At 33.8% G+C, this 17583-nt stretch overlaps 1 protein-coding gene across 1 annotated transcript; it reads right to left on the bottom strand.

Moving 5' to 3' along the window:
- Positions 1-233: 233 nt before the first annotated feature.
- Positions 234-16497, bottom strand: LOC140962155 (uncharacterized). Its single transcript, XM_073421034.1, has 39 exons — positions 16211-16497; positions 16027-16106; positions 15151-15244; positions 14926-15033; positions 14731-14847; positions 14366-14516; positions 13944-14191; positions 13618-13806; positions 13164-13240; positions 12939-13056; positions 12669-12752; positions 12458-12553; positions 12261-12362; positions 11172-11240; positions 10970-11065; positions 10786-10893; positions 10349-10462; positions 10069-10152; positions 9448-9576; positions 8160-8358; positions 7905-8048; positions 7780-7823; positions 6716-6799; positions 6549-6617; positions 6383-6459; positions 5877-5946; positions 5042-5191; positions 4617-4682; positions 4224-4368; positions 3735-3799; positions 3594-3659; positions 2928-3021; positions 2403-2439; positions 2262-2319; positions 2046-2156; positions 1714-1781; positions 1074-1140; positions 930-998; positions 234-521 (listed from the first exon to the last, which is right to left on the bottom strand). The coding sequence occupies exons 1-39, from the start codon at positions 16262-16264 to the stop codon at positions 435-437; spliced, it is 3888 nt and encodes a 1295-aa protein (XP_073277135.1). The 5' UTR covers positions 16265-16497; the 3' UTR covers positions 234-434.
- Positions 16498-17583: the final 1086 nt, after the last annotated feature.

Below are 17583 nucleotides of genomic sequence, written 5' to 3'. Positions count from 1 at the left end.
CAATTGTTGAGATCAATTCTAACCCTAAGCATGTTATCTGTAAGACCTTACAATGAAAACATAATTTTTGTTTTTCTTCTAAGCGAATACGATATTGATATTTTTTCCCAAAACACGATTATTTTATAATATCACATCCGGCTTTAGGCCTTATATTAGTTAATCCTGGTAAAATCCACAGGCGACGTATTTATGGTCATATGAATACCAACATCACAAAAAAATAATTAGAATGATCCAATAGTATGATAGGATGGCTCAATTACTCGAAAATAATTTACTTCCATTTCAATACCATATATTTCAATGAGAAAACTCAAAGCAACAACCTGAACCTACTTTACAATTGAATCACTACACAATATATTCATTTTGTACATGCAATAAGCCAAAAGTATGATCCTATCACATCTGTATTCCCTACCTCTGTAACGTCAAAACTGTGAGGATGTAGATGGTCGATCTTCTTGCTTCTCGATGAGCACACACCTTGATGGCGGACCAAACACGCTTAATAGAACCTGAAAGATTAGATGTAAAACTAAATCATGCATTCTATATCGTATATATGAGTCTTAAAAATTAGGACAATCGATGGATCAAATTGTGTGCTTCTGAATTCGGAAAGCCATTTGCGGGATTTTCTTGATTTGGCATCTTAAAGTTATGTTGATTTAGACTCATATCTAGAGATGAATTTTCAATGGATTTTGCTTCTTATATTTCAAATGATATGCCTGATCATACACTTTATCAATGATTTATATAAATATTTTCCTCCTGTGTTTTGACCAAAATGATGTATATGATAATAGGTACATATTTTAAGTTAGATAAATGTGAATCTTTGAGTTAGTTATATAGAATATAATCCAACATATTTTGATTAACAATAGTTACTGTGGCATATTGGAAAGTAGAGATCTTACAGGCAAAAAGACAAGGCCATGCAAGAAACCAAGCAGCACCAAAGCCAGGTACATTTTGAAATAGTAAACCTGCAAAAAATAGTTAGCAGTAGAACACAATGGCTCTTTCTGATAAATGTATCTTAGTGAGCAAAGATCAAATACCACAAAAATTTCCGTTCTCGAAAAGCAAAGAACAAGCACTCCGACAAGCTTTGTAAGTGTGATTCCACTGCCATGAAAAACAGTAGGGAATGTCAGTCAAAACTACTTGAAAATGGCTTTTTCTGAAAAAATGATGACAATGCAATAGTTTCCCTTGAAACGTTACGTGTAACAACTATTTAACGCTATATCATGTAACCATTGGAAAGGGAATCCTAGTTTAAATTTAACTTCATTTAACTTTTTTTCTGCCCCTTTAACGAGGGTAAAAGGTCAGATCATGACTGGACAAATCACGTTTGAAGAACTACTTGTAAAAAATCATGACCGAATAGTTTAGTTTAGTAAACAAAAAAATTGCACAAACTCGCTGAGATTTGAACTGATTACATTTACAACATATGATGTTTGAAATAATTTAATTTAATAACCCTAAACATGTGCAACCTCAGGGTTTACATGGTGCTCGGTAAAATTGGTGGTGGCTACTAATGCCCCTATAACTTCTCCTTTAAAATACTACTGGGGAGATGCACTAAAACGCAGATGTTCCATATTTTTAAATGTGTTCTTTTCATAGGTAGACACTTTCAGATCGGGCAAATCAAATTTTCTTTAAAAGAAAAGTCAAAGCTCTGACCTGAATACAGAAGCCCCCATTGTTGTAAGAGCCTCCTGCATCCGTTGATTCCTATCTCCACTAGTCACCTGTCATAAGAATGTAAAATTGGATCTTCACTCTTTCCGATGAGATTAATTTGGCAGATATTACTGACTCTTGAAAGCCTAACAACAAAGAGCTGAAATAGTCTCCTTGCACATTTATCATGTATCATACATTCAATTTTCAATCATAAGGTGTGGCAATGCCCATTGCACTTCCACGTGAAATCACTCTCCAACATGGAGAAAAAATATAATAAATTTGATGCTAAAATTATATCTACAAGGGAAGTGAGAAGAGAATCTGACCAAGAAAGCATGTGTTATATGCACACAGAATTCGACAGCAATACCCACTGACATTACAAGATTCACAACTGACACAGCATTCAGTTGTACATTCAGGATCGCCATTACACCCTGAAAAGTTTCATTCCACAGATGAAAACGGGTTTAAAACTTAGAATTCTTATTTCAAGGAAACATGAAAATTCCAACCAATAGACAAAAGAAAAATAAATTTACCATCATATCCACAATGATCATTGCCAAAACAAGTATAATTATGGCTGATGTCCACAAACTAAACAAGGAAAAAGATCAAGATAGAAAATTAGAAACAAAAATAACTGTGTTGAGATATAATCAACGGTAAAAAATACTGACCTGCATGTTATCACTAGGCAAACAACAAAAACCGCACCTGACAAATTGTAGAAACTAAAAGTTTAACGTGGAGAGAAAGCACCAGAAAAAAACAAATAAGTACGTGAATGCCTGATTAAAAGACTGTTTATTTCATCAGTAATCACTGCTTCATCTTAAGAGCAACAAAACTATCTCAAATGAATTGTAAGTCATGGGAATTGATCTAGGTTGATCCCTACCCTGGGTTCACCATTTTATCCGTGGATAAAACAAGGCTGGGAAATTATAGCTATAAGGAAGAAGTTATTTTTACTTTATTTGGTTATATGATATGGTTTAGCTGCAGAATGCTAAGGGTTGTGCTTTCATGGTTAGCCTGTCATAATGTGTTGGACATTAATGAAATCACACAAGAGACGGACAAAAAATGGCATAGCTAACAATGCACATATTGTATATAGCACCACTAACAGTAATCACCATGGAAATAATTGGAAAGTTCGAATCAAGTGTAAATAAAAATAAAAAAAAAAAAAAACTAACCAATAGCTATGGCAAGATTGATTAATGCAGTCTTCCATATGCTAAGGTATTGCTCAAAGAACATGTAGAATACTGCATAGGGGAAGATGTCAATCTGCAATGGACAAAAATTGAGAGTCAGCATAGTGAGAACAGAATGGCATGCACTTTTTATGAAACAACTCTCTTCTTTACTCCCTCTCTCTCTTTCTCCGACAAAATTCCACCAGACAAAAAATTGGTCACGGCAGCACAAAAGAATAATAATATTTTTGGCATATAATATTCACTATCACAAGAGTAACTGAACTGCATATATCTTCTCTTTCAAGAGTTACAGATACCAGCATTTCATAAAAAGGAAGAATCCACAAGTTTCCAAGAAAATGCTTTCATAACAGCCAAAATACAGTTGGAAAAGAAAACTAAATATAAATTCATCAGAACCAAAATATCAAAACACGAAGAGTAAATAGTATACTGAGTAAACAGACATTGATACAAACTTTAATTAAGAAAAGAAAATAAAGGACGGCATAAGTCAGAAACTCGAGCTTCATCAAGAAAAAAGGGATCAGATCCTGAAAATGCATTCGCAATTTACAAACGATTCAGCTTGAGGACAAATTTCCTAACTAGACATGACAAAACTCTACACGTTTTATAGCTCAAATGCTCAATTACTACCTTTAGAGAATCTGACATTCTCGAACTAAAATCTCGTGCCGCCCTCATTGAGTTCACATAATCAACCTGAAAACCATTCAAGTTTTAAAATGGCCATAATTCCAATTATTCATCATCATAAATTTTTCAAATATGCCTCACTTGTTTATTAAGCGGAGTGTGATACGTACGAAATGCTGAGGCTTGAATGATTCCATCTTCATAGCCTGATGAAGCATGAAAACAATTTGATGAAGACCGTAGAAAACGGTATATCTTGTGCTATAATCTAAAACTGTTATGGGCCATCTTAAATTCAACAAAACCAAATTAGAAAAAGATAAATAATTAAAGAGAAAGTCCAGGTTATTTCCTTTTATAGTAGAGGTGCACAGACAATTTAAAATGGATATATGAATGTTCAATAACTAAGCTTGTAACCCAAACTATAAGTAATTTAATCTCTAATAAAAGTTAAGAGTGCAAAGAAAAAATTGAATTGAGAAACCTAGGTTGCCTCCATCAAATAAAAGAGAAATACCACACAAATTAATTGGGTCCACAGTTACCCAACACCAAGAGCCTGCAAATCATTATATGGTGTAAACATATTCACTAATAAACAAAAAAATTTACTACTATAACATTCACCTTTAAGCTGAACACTGCCTGTATAAGCCCCTTTTCCGCCTTTGGCACAATCAGCAGAAGGTAAAGCACTAAGGAACCACGGAAGCTTGTCCCCAAATTGTGATGTAGATGGACGATCATTTTGTAAATCGGAGTGCCTAAAACACTGAAGAATCTGAATATTAGTGATAGTTTTTACTAAATCTAAAGCATTAGCCGTTTTTAAATTGATTTTCCACTCTTCCACAACATCATTTATCAACCCGATGGGGGATGCATGAATAGATCGAATACTGAAGTAAAATTTTGTTCCTAACCAAAATACTGCAGAAATTTCCGAAGCATATCTAAGGTAGTTTATCAAGGCAGAATTATACGCAAAAATAAGCCTGATGATTGAAAGAACTATATTACCGTAGTGCATTCTTTGCAGACAGGGCTTAGACCACAAGGACCATCATTTGCCGAACAGCATGGAGGCTGGAAGAAATGTTCCATCATATGTCAGAAAATTCAAAATATAGATTACGAAGTACATAATGAAAGAAACCTATTTGTACAGTTTTTCTTCACAATTTCTAGCATTCGGATATAATAAATCACAATATGTTCAAGATCCTAAATTTACTTATCTTCCAGGAAACTAGTTAGATGTATTGTCATGAATATGATTGAATTGCTACAAATCCTTCAAAATTAATGTTTTGTATATTTAACAGACAAAAGAAAAATATTACCACGATTTCTATGAAGAAATGAAAATATTTAAATATGGAATAACAAGTGAAAATATTTGTCCCGGACCAGAAAGCATCAATAAAAACAGTCAGATGAGAAACCTGATCATTTGGTGGGCAAAAGGTCCCGTTTGTGAATTTCCGGCAGCAACCAAAGGCTTCAGGAGATAGCCAAACCAGAAAATCATCAAGCCAAGAAGCTGCAGGTTTAGCTATATAACTCGATTTGGGTACCAAAGATGCTCTAGCAATCTGTAGAATTCAGGAAGTCTCTAATTAGAAAATATCAAAAAAAAAATAATAGAAATATCAATTAAATAAATAAGAAAATGTGGTCAAACAAAGTTATAAGAGATACTAAGAACTAACATAACAAAATAAAACCAACAAAGACAGTTTACCCATACCATGCAAAATGCAAAACCACTAAACAGGTCATTAAAATCCCATCTTCGATAAATAAATATAGTGATATCAAGTCCATTTTTCAGTGTCTAATACCACTGAAAAATGCTCAACCACATAAATCTTCTCACAAGAAATATTTGCTGTTAATATTTTGGCATGCCTGAACGGGAGGTAGAAAAACACATGTTATAGTCACAAAAATTTCAACCCCAAGCTAAACACATTTAAAAATAATTTTCTGATGCGATTCTCATGCAATTGGACAAATCACAGGGCCGATAAATTTGATTCCGCGTTATATGATCAACTATCAACAGTCAACCGATAAAAGCAACTTATGAACATAGGATAAATTCTGATAGAAGCTAAGACCAAAGAAAAGGGTGTAAAATAATAAGTAATTAGGAAGGGCCAATCTAGGCGTCCTAAGGTTCTAAACAACAGGAAAAAATATCTTGAAAAATATCACAGGCATTAAGAGTAAATGCAACTAAGCTAAATCATTCTATCTGCACGACAGTAGATTTACCTCATTTAAAAGAGAATTAGATTCACAATGGCTAATGGAACACAGCTGGTTAGTCTGACTTGATCCTGAACTGTAAATTAAACAAACAAGAACATCTTGAAAAAATTAGTACTTTGAAAAAAAAAAGAGCATAATTAGTAAATAAACATTACGATGTACTAGACAGTATAGAGTTTCAAAAACATAGCCATATGAATCTTATATTTTGTCTCCAAAGACATTAAATATCTAAATTATCCACATTCTCCAAACAACAGGAATAATATCTGTCAGCAAGAAAACCTCTCCAGCATTTTTCATATTAAACAAAAAACAAAAACGATCGGCCATTTTATTCATTTCTTTTTTAATGTTTTCTTTCCTTTTTGTCTTCAGTCATGAGGAGACACAAATAGTGTAAATAATATTCTCAAAATAACACATTTATTATGGAGAGCTAGAAGAAATAGAATTCACAGGAAAGACACCAATTTAGAGACGTAGAGAAACTATGATGACAAAAACACCTGAAATTGTAGTTTTTCACAACAAAATAGAGTGGTGGTCCTATTCTTAGATGTTCTGAAATATTATTGAAGTAACCCTGCACAGAATGAAGATAATCATCGAGTTTGAATAAATTGAAAAAAAAATCATATTATTTTGGGGAAAAAAATATTTAGCCTCTAAGACCTGAAGATATGAGTCTCGGGGTAGAACGATTTGCTGTTCTAAACCAGGTTCGATTCTTGTACATAATGCCTTCAAGGGTTAATATAGAAAAATCATCCCCCAGCCAAAATGAAATAGCTACTAAAAAGAGCCTAAAAACTGCAGAGAGATTAGAGAAGTCGACTTACTATGCTTGCCAGTGCAAAAGCAACAAAGACACAAATAACCACTACTTTTACACCCCAAAGATTCAGAAAGGGAGCATGATATTCCTAGACAAGATACATATGTAGTTAAGATGTCAGAAAAGAAAATAAACACAAATTATTCGACAATTAAAAATAACCAAAAACTAATTAATTATTTATCAATTCCATGATGCCAATAACCAGATTTTCAGAGAATACTCCTGCTCACTAGAATCCATGAGAGAAAGTCGTTAAAAACGTGGCTGAAAATTACATTGACAAATTTCAATTACCTTAAAGCACACTTCAAGATCTCCGTCAAATGTATTAAAAAGTGAAAAAAAATTAACTGTGTCCATGCAAGGTAAAATCTTTTTCATCTTGGACATAATCAAAGGAGTGCGTGGATTAAATCTGCTACCTACTTTAGCTGCAAACTTTTTCATCTTGAACATAATAAAATGAGAGCATAGATTGAATCTGCTACCTAATTTAAGTGCAATTTATGAACAAAATATAAATTACCAAAATGTGCTGCTTTCATCAGGCAGGCGAAAAGATCTTTTTACAACAATACTACATGTCTAAACAAAGATTTGAAGACCTGATAAATGGGTCGAGAATTATTGTTAAAAGGTTAATTTATGGTTTATAAAAATTGAAACTGCCCAAGTCAACTTTTATCAGGTGATGAAACTGTGAGAGTTGATTCTACGTTTGTGTTTATAGGAAGCATCAGTCTAGTGGACACTAATGCTAAGTTGCTGAGGCTCTCCTTTGATATTTTTACCTTGGGTTTTAGGTTGTACAAGTAGACAAATATTTGTACATACTCCTTTGGGTTCATACAAAGTTAATGTCGAAGAAAAATACTAGGATAGTCTGATTTCCGGAGATCTATTAAAGCTGTAACACGTAAAATTGCAAATCAAATTATTTGTCAAAAAAGATAACCCATCTTGCTATACCAATTACCACACCCCCTCCCCCCACCCCAAAAAAAAAACAGCCATCGATTACCTTCATATACCCCCCACCCCAAAAAAAAAACAGCCATCGATTACCTTCATATACCGAGCTAGCATACCAGGCTTCTGCAGATGGATGCCTGCATTTTCAGACACTTTTGTGCTTAGTTGACAAATTAAAAATCAATAAGAAAGGAGCTGAAATGAAGTAGAAAAATTACCTTTTTCCTGGTCAGAATTTGATTTAGATACTTTAAAGCAAGGAAAACAATCAATCCTGTTGTCCTCTGCTCTCAAAAAGTCAAAAGCAATCAAGGCGACAAAAGCAGTAACTTGCAAAAGGAAATCCAAGAGGACAGCCAGTGCTGTGAATCAAGTTCGTGAACAAATTAAAAAAGCCGTTATGTTTAGAATAGGTTGATAATTACTACATCCACTTCTGTAAAACCATTATTATGGCCTATTAGAGTTCTAACCTGCAAACATGGAAAATACACGGCAAGCTGGCATTGGAATAAAACTTCCGACGGCAAATGCCAGTACCTCTGAGAGAGAAGCTAATGTTATAGATGGCCCAACTTCAACAAGTGCATTACTAATTCGTCCCTCTATGGGCAATTCAAACTGTTGGCGTTTAACTGCATGAACCAATATGCACATGTTGTCCACCCCAACCTGATAAAACAAGAAACAACGATGAAGCCACCAAGTTTTGAAATGATTTGATGATTTTTAAGGGAAAGAAACTGAAATGCTATTGTTGCTAACGATTAAGGATACATTAGCTTATATTTGACAATTAAGGATAACAGTGTATACATAAGCTGCTCTTCAGACAGCCTTACATATATATCCATGCTGACACTTATTTTACAATGTGAAGTTGGAAAAGCTAGACGAGCTGTTCAGACTACAGTTGAATAAATCGAGAGTTACACAACAGTTTTTCATGGCTCTTTGTTTGTGAAAATTCAATCACCTAGAGAATTTCAGTTAGAAGTTCTAAGCATTTGTCTAGCAAGCCAAGCTTTGGAGGATTTCACACAAGATAGTCCTAACCAGCGCCCGAGCTGCTGCCTCAAACTGACTGTAGTTTCTCATTATCCTAGAAAAGTAGCTGATCTTAAACAGTCATCAAAAAAATACTATAACCAAAAATCTTGATGAGAAATAACCTTCGGTAAATTTAGTTTATCTGCAGAGCTAAGTTATCTGTTTAAGCATTAAAAAGGTAGATAATTTTCACCAAAAAATGCATATAAACATGTCAAAAACTTGGCCATATCTTCTTAGAGAGGGGAAGAAACCAGTCTCTTTTATTAAAAACTTTATCACTTAACTTCATTTCCACCTGCTAGGTGAGTTAAAACTTCTACAGCAAAGCATCATTTGATTTCTCAATATTCTTTTTACAGCTTCATAAAATCCTGCTCTTTATATCAGTGCATCTTTAAGATCTGGTAGTCACAGATTCTAGAGATGGAAATATCCACCATGTATGAGTTACTGTCATTTGACTCTCCCAATCGAAGCAATAGGAGAAAACTTGCTCTTTGATATGGCAAAAATTCTAACTGTGTCGAAACTCAAGTAATGCGAACAAAAGCTAAAACATGGGATAGATATTGAATATGCTCGCTACGTGATACTTTCATATTCTTACTGTGAGCAAGCAATCATATCCAAAAACTAATGAGCATGAAACGCTGCAAATAGAAGCACATGAAGTTAAGTGATTCAAGGTTGTATGAGAATAAGGCTTACTGCTAAAACAAGGAAAGGAATGACTTCCATTATTATAAGTGTTGATTTCACACCAATTGCACTGAAAAAACCAACTGATCCAAGAACTGAGAGCATGACAAGCAAAACTCCTGAAAGGCCAAGCAATACCTGCAACATCATACAAGAGAAGAAAAAATGATAAGTCAGGTTGATGTTTGGAGATCAGAATGGGGTGGTAGATTAAGATTAGTATCTACAACATTAAGTAATGTCACCGAGCAAATTGGAATAAATTTTGTCGAGCCACGAGTATGTAAAATATACTTCACTAAATGATATAGAATAATTCCACCCACCATCCTTTATTGCAAGCAAAAGGATTATTCAAATAGCTTTCATCAATGTTTCGAAACGGAACAAATAGCTAAAATTTCAATGATTACTCATTTCCAAAGTAAAGCATTTTTACTCTAATACAAACATACAGGAATATTAAACTTCATTCTTCTGCAATGACTAGAAGAGTTATGAAGGCAAGACCATGTTAATGCAAAGGAAACACAAACTGGAAGATAGCAGATATATTAGCCAATGTCAAGATGTAACTCGGTAACATAGATTTTCGTACATGGTGCGCACAAGTTTCTCTGTAAACCGTACCTTGGAGGAAATATAAAAGGAAGAGAAACGACGAGTATCACCAAGTGTCAGAGATATGTACGCAAACATTACAAGATAGCTGATCTGAAACAGAAAACAATAAAATATAATATTATTATCTTTATTATGCCAGATTTAATATTATATTAAACAATTTGCAGTCTGAAAAGTCTAAAAGTAAAAGTGGGCATATTTATTTTACATTCCTTCGGCAAGGACTAGTTTATTAAACGTTATGCAGGGAAGTGTGCAATAGGAGGGGGAAAAGATTCATCTGTACCAAGATAGTAATAGCATCTGCAGTGCTTTCTCTTTTTAATTCTTCTTCAACAGAGCTTTCTGATGAAAATGCAAGTGTCAAATTCCTAGACTGAACCAGTGGTAGGAGCTCCTCCTGCATAAAGAAAACTAATTAATGGTGCTCGGAACGAAGTGAAATTTAAAATAGGTACATATGGACCAAGGGCTAATATGCAAACTTATATCAAGGGAAGGGGATTTGTTCTTAGAGGTGCCCAAATAATTTTTATAAAGAATTAAGTATTTTTATAAAGAATTAAGTATCGTTAAATTAAACAATACATGGCTTAATTGGCAAAGACAAAATCGATGAATTGGCTCACAGTGAAAGATAAGAATAACTCATACTAACAGCAATATTCATTAATAAGCAATGGGCAACTAAGACAGTAACAGAGAATGAGAAGAATTATGAACCTTCGCTAGCTGAATGAAAGCTTTCTCCCATGCCACAGCTCTTTTGGTATCATTCCCTTCTTTGTCGATGGCATTGTTCACAGGATAGGTCATAATGAATGCAGAAGCCTGTTTAAAATTAGTTTTGTACTTTATACATTCTTTACAATTTGCGTAATCAACTAACCAAAGCAGCACACTTTACCTCTGAATAGTTACTTCCTGAAAAACCACCAAGAGAGGTGCTTGGGTCAAGGGGAGCTTTAAATGCACTCAAGCATGTGTCTGCTGAGGAATATTGCTACAAGAAACATCCAGATTACAAAATAGAGTAGAAGGAAGTACAAATTGAGGGAAAAACGAGCTTTTGAATATTGATGTATGAGGGTGGAGATCTCTAAAGATACCTGGAAGCAGTATTCGACGTGATCAATGCCTCCAAAGCTATCATAATTTCCAGAATCCATCTTAAAATACTGTCATCAACCAAGCTTCATTAGTTGACTGATAATTTAATATCACACGGCCAACTATTGAAAATAAATAGATGTGGATTCATCACAAAAAGATACAAGTTCCAAGCAATATAACATTAGAGAATCAACCCAATCATACTTTTACATATAAGAAAACTGGAGATAAAAAAAGAAACTAAAATAAAGAAAAAAACAGCTGATTGTTGAGAACGGTTGTTTTCAGAGCATTTTAATTTAAGTACACATAGGCAGTGGCAGAATTCATGGTTCTAAAAATTTTCAATGCCATGAAGCCATGAACAGAGTTATAATGAATAAAGCTTCTGCACAGAAAATTGCCTAAAAGCACTCAAAGTTAACAGAACTTAAAATAGACAGCCTGAACTGAAATATTTTTCCTACTTTTAGATGATAAGAATAAAAAAATTCCAAGTCGTATGTTTTTAAGTCTTACAGTATTTTAGAGATATTCTTTCGGTCTTCACAGAAAGATAAATAACCTTAAATTTTAAATTCAATAATTCTAAGATAATTAAATGATATGCCCATAAACTTGTATATCAAATCTGCAGGAGGAAACACCATCCAACAAGATTCAGCTAATGAAATTTTGAAGATCTACATGATCTATAGAGGACTCTTTGTTATCTTATAATCCCGTAAACGTCAATAATTTCAATCAAACCCAGTAACGAAAAAATCCTAATGCTAAAATAGAATTCAGTCAAGAAAATCTCGTGATCCTTCTCAAAGATGAGCCCTGATCCTAGTACAATATTCTTCAGCATTATCCTACTATAGTTACGGATGGATATATTTATGTAAAAATGACAAGCCAGTTATTTCTCTTGTATTCTCGGTGTACAAAACAAATGGCTATAAGGTGTCTGTAAGAAGTTACATCTTGGATACGGCTAATCTTTTTTTGGTAAAAGAGATCGATTTGAACCACTCTTTTGCTTGAAACATGATAAAATTGCAAATATTTGCAAGAAATTATTAGGTGTATAGGCATCATACCTGAAGAATGCTCTGCGTAGCACAATCCTTACCAAGTGGTTTCATGCAAATGTCTGTCAGAGATACCATTGTACCAGAATAGTTAGCTTTGATGGCATCTACCTGTTGAATTGATAATATAGATTGTTTTCTCTTCAAAATCATAGAAGTCAAATAAGTACAAAATTAAATAGCCAAAATTAGAAGTAAATTGCGACCTTTTTCTGTATATCAAATAGTAAATTGATATTGCTTTCTGTCACGATGCTGGGTGCCTTTCCATGGGGAGAGTCTGGAATTGTTGCTATAATGAGCTGAAATATTTTCCAAATTAAATTCTCGATCTCTATATACTTTATTCTTTTCTTTATTTATTTATTTATTTTTTTTGGTGGAGGCTGGGGCTGAGATGCAGCTAATGTACAATACCTGCTCAATTCTGTAGAAAGGTGCAAGTTGACTATCAAAGAATTGTTTCTCTTCAGCAGCTCTGCTTCCTGGACCTACCCATAACTGTAATTGTAGTAATGCAAGAAAAAAATTCATTTGTACTGATACAGATAAATTAGTTGTAATTCCATAGATAATCTCAAGGACATGACCAATTGACAGAGAAAACTGACAAAGATCAACACAAATTATGTTTCCGAGTAGATTATTTTGGTGGGTAACATATAAATTTCAGAAACCATATTATACCTTTTCAGGCCTCGTCTCTATTTGAAAACGAATAAGACCCAAGCAAAGCAGAAGAACAATAGCCACTGACGAACACAATACCAGTACTGGATTCCTAGCCACCCATGTCCCATATCTCCTGAAACAGACATGAATTCAACCATTTCAATGCATCATTCAGAAACCAAAAGAAAAAGCTAGCTTAATAATAGGTGAAAATAGTAACTAAACTCCACGGAAAATGACCTGTAAAATTTTGACATGTAACCTTGAACTATAGAAAGTTGCACTCCATTAGTAATTTGGGGAACATCCTCAAGCATCTGAAAATTGGAAATAAAAATCATTCATGTAACTTCACAAGAAAAATTGTCAAAAAGATGGCAAGGTTAATCGAATCAGTGAAATGGATTCAGAGGAGCACTTGGAAAAAAGTAAATGATACAAAGAAGGTATAGTTGAAAAATCTCCTCCATGAGCTAAAAATGACACAGAAGCTTCGCATCAACTTCTAATGTGTAGAATATCATTCAGATAACAAAGAAATATTTAAAAAATATTTCCTCTTTGAAAGTTCATTCATTTAGCGGCACACAAATCATAGGTGAAAGACCACTAAATATCATAATTCATAACACAAAGGAAGAATGCATCATTAAAGGGACAAACACATCATTCAGAGGCTCAAATTGGTATGCACCTGCATGGGAATATTCTCATCTTTTCGACTGTTAATGCGCCGAACAATACCACTGTTGGGGGCATTGATCAATGGTTTAGTTCTTGACATGGGATTTCCTTTTCTTTTCCTGTGAAAGAAAGCCCATACGAGAAATAAGGAGACCAGTACCATGTACAGTATCGCTACGGCAACTTCTATACATTTTGCCTGCATTTATCAAGAATGGAAAGTGAATTAGCTACAAATAGTTCACAAACATGGAAGCATACTGAAATTTACGACTCTCCACTTCCATGTCGTGTGAATCATAAACTATAATGCATTGATAGGAATATATCTCTCACCTTTAAAGACCCGATTCTTACTGAACATGAACCTTTCTTGGGAGCAGAAAGAGGAGCAGAATTCAAACAAATAGCAGATGAAGGACAATCACCACATGAACAACCTAATGAAGTGTCACCACATGAATATGCAGACACATTCATAGGCCTCATCATGGATGACTCAGGGGCACTCGACAAAAAATTGATAGCATATGGTGATCCAAGTGCACCAGGGCTTGCTTTTTTGCCTAGAAATGTGTACCATTCTGCCAAACATAATTAATAATCAGTTAATCAGACAATCAAAAAATTAAAAACAAAAAAAAAAACAAAACAAGATTCGAAAATCACACGGAAAAATAAAATTATTTAAATGTATGATCAAGTAGTATGCCTTCTTGTATGGTACCTGGACTGTGATGAAATAAGTAGAAAATTACCATGAAAATTTCTAGCACCAGCTCCGATAAAATCTATGGCTCGGGTATTCATAGTACCAAATTTTACTTCCTTGCAAGAATCAAATAATCCTTGCCCAAAAGAGTCGGCTATGTAAAAGTCAATACCGTCCACAGTAGAATTCTTCCCAACCTGCTCAACAGATAACATAAAAGAAAGGGAAAACACAAAAAGCTATAAGAATATCAAAAAAGAAAAAAAAAAAGTTAACCATAAATTAAAACAATACATATCCAAATAGTTTTTAATGAGAAGAAAGAAAGTAAAAGTAAGGTCACCAAGCGCACTAGAAGTAGCATCGCAATTTTATTGAAGTTGCAAAGATGATTAAAGGTGAGTTGCTCACCTTGGCAATAGACGTCACATTAATGAACTGACTCTGATAAGGAGAACATGTAAGTTCACAGAAAAGATTCAAGAAATTTCTCAAGCATGCTGGACAGCCTACAAGGAACGGAATCGCCTGCAGCAGCATGTATACTTTTAAGCAATTTGCATGCTAGAACTGATTCATCGAACTACAACAATTTCAGTTTCTTACTTGCTGAACTTGTGTCCGTAAAGTATCGAACTGCGCCGCCGTACAGCATACATTTCCAGTAATTGTTGGGCACAAACTTTGAATCTTTTCTGACAGCAAATCATCAGGCTTTTGGCACAAAAGCGAAAAAATCAGCATGAAACAAATACCGCTCAGGCACACAGCGAAGACTTGAGCAGTTATGACAACTAGAACTGGTAATCAACAGACGTGCAAATATCATACCTTGGCAGATGGAGAACCAAAAGGGCAGTTCAGAACTTTACCATCGCTACGAGTTCCACAAATGTCATACATGGCACAGTATTCTTCAGAATGTCTTTGTCCAACAATCAATAACATAGATATCAATCAGTAAAGATCAAAACAGGCTATCAATCTCAAACTCAACAATCACTCATTAAAATTTTTTAAAATTACAATTTAGATTCTGCCCAACTAGTTATTAAATATTTTAACTATTTTTCTTCGTAGCATACAAATATTCAAAACGGATATTAAACCATAAAAGAAAATGTTAAAAATGTAACATATCTGGCAGGCATCAGCATGTTTTCTTTTAGTCTTGACAACTGAAGACTATGGTTCAAAACATAGGAGGATATAACGGGGGTGGGGGGGGGGGGGATGATTTTGACTATTTTTTCTGAATAATTCTGTAACTCCATGCTCCAGCTAAGCTTCTGAATCCACATCCGAGTCTAAATCGGATATTAATCCACAAAATCAGCTTATTTGTGTTCTTTGCTTCCAAGAATGAAGAAACTCGGACAGTCCACTTCATTCATCAATTTTTTTTCAAAAAAAATTTATTTCGTCATAAAACTATTCAGCCTTGGAAAGCTACTAAGACAGTTACCTAGTGTTAAAATCAGATTTCATGACAAAGATCCAAGTTTTGGATACTAAATCCAAATATTCCTTAAAACTAACTTTTCTCCCCTGGCATGTCTCTACCCTGACAACTGTTACTGAGCTAAAAAGGCATCGTAAGAAAAATAAAGTGACTTAAAACCAAGGCCCAAGCATGAGTTGAAAATCTCAAATCCATCCCAATCACTCAATCGGTACATCATTTCTCAAATAGGTAACAGAACTTACCCTCCCGTTGCATTGGCGTCTAACAGGAACCTTGTACCAGACATCTCCGCACTCACCATGGACACCAAAACAAACAAAACCTGCAATCCCATGATTCTCCCACAGATCAAACCACAATTTTCAAGATAACATCCCTTCTTCAGTCACAGCAGAAAAAGATTACTCCCACTGCAACAAAACTCACCACAAACAGGAAACTCGAGACGACCCTCCATTTCATCCAGTGTGACGAGTCCATTTGTAGAAAATGGACCTTCAATCCAAATAAAAATCCAAACTTGGCACCTGTAACAAGAATATACCGGTGTATATTTATATTATGTTGATCTTACAAAAACTGAATCACGGATCAATGGTGAGAGGGAGAAGAGTTAAGATTCAAGGGTCAATGCAAAACGGAGTTTATATATATAGAGCTATAAATACAAACAGTATTATATATACATATTGTGTGTGTATATATAGAGGCAGACAGGCACTGAGAGTGGTGAGAATTAATGTAGAATATTATGCACGAGTTTTAAGGCGAAAAACCGAGGCGGACGAAATCAAAATCCAGTGGATTATAGTATTGTGGTTGGACTAAAATGCCCCTGATTTCGGCTCCTTTGCGTTTACAATGATGAATCGTGTTTTTGCCACCTTCCCTTTTTGGAGATTTGGAAGTGAACATGACGATTTCAATATATTCTTAGTAGTGACATTTTTTAGCTAAGAATTAAAATTTTTTATGAATTTGTTTCCGATATGACGAAAATTGAAATACCTTCGCATTTAACCGACTTAGATCATTCGTTATACGATGAAAAAGTTATTTTCCACAATATGATAACTAAGTAACAGACGATTTATATTCGAGATGATACGAAGAAAATTATGTCTCCTGATATAGCAAACTATTATCTTACGTGGTATCGATTATGTTTATTTTTTTATGTATCAGTAGTGTTGTGTATACACATACGTTGTCGGTGTATTAGTATTCTGAGCACAATCGTAACAAGTGTTATTATATATAAATCTTCATTATAAAATACTTTAATAATTTACATTTTATTTAGCTTTTAAATATCAAAATAAAATCATGATTTTATATTTTGGTAGTTTTTAATTATGATTTTAACTTAGTCTTCATGATTTCCAACTTTTCATAAAAATATAGAGGGTAATGGTGGAATTATGAAAATAACTTCGTCCAGAAGTAAGATAATTGATATCCATAAGATATTTAATTTACAAAAATTCAACGACTGCATTGTTTTATGTATAATATTTTGTGATTAGTTTATATCAAATATGGAAAAGAAATAAATTTTGATATCAGCTTCTAATCTGATTATAAATTTTTATTATCGAACAATAAGTTATAAATTATTTTAAATATATTACAAATAAAGTCAAACACCCATGTAAATATTATTTTCTCTTTCTTACAAATCAAATAATGATGTGATTTGGATGTAACCCGAATATTTTAACATGTCTTGGCACCATATTAACCATATTAGATTATATTTTTTATTCAAGTTTGACGATGTGCGATATCGAAATATGATA

The sequence above is a fragment of the Primulina huaijiensis genome, chromosome 16 (genome assembly GCF_012295235.1).
Source record: "Primulina huaijiensis isolate GDHJ02 chromosome 16, ASM1229523v2, whole genome shotgun sequence".
Taxonomy (NCBI): domain Eukaryota; kingdom Viridiplantae; phylum Streptophyta; class Magnoliopsida; order Lamiales; family Gesneriaceae; genus Primulina; species Primulina huaijiensis.
Note: the sequence above shows the minus strand (reverse complement) of the source record. Positions and strands in the feature narration are given on the sequence as shown.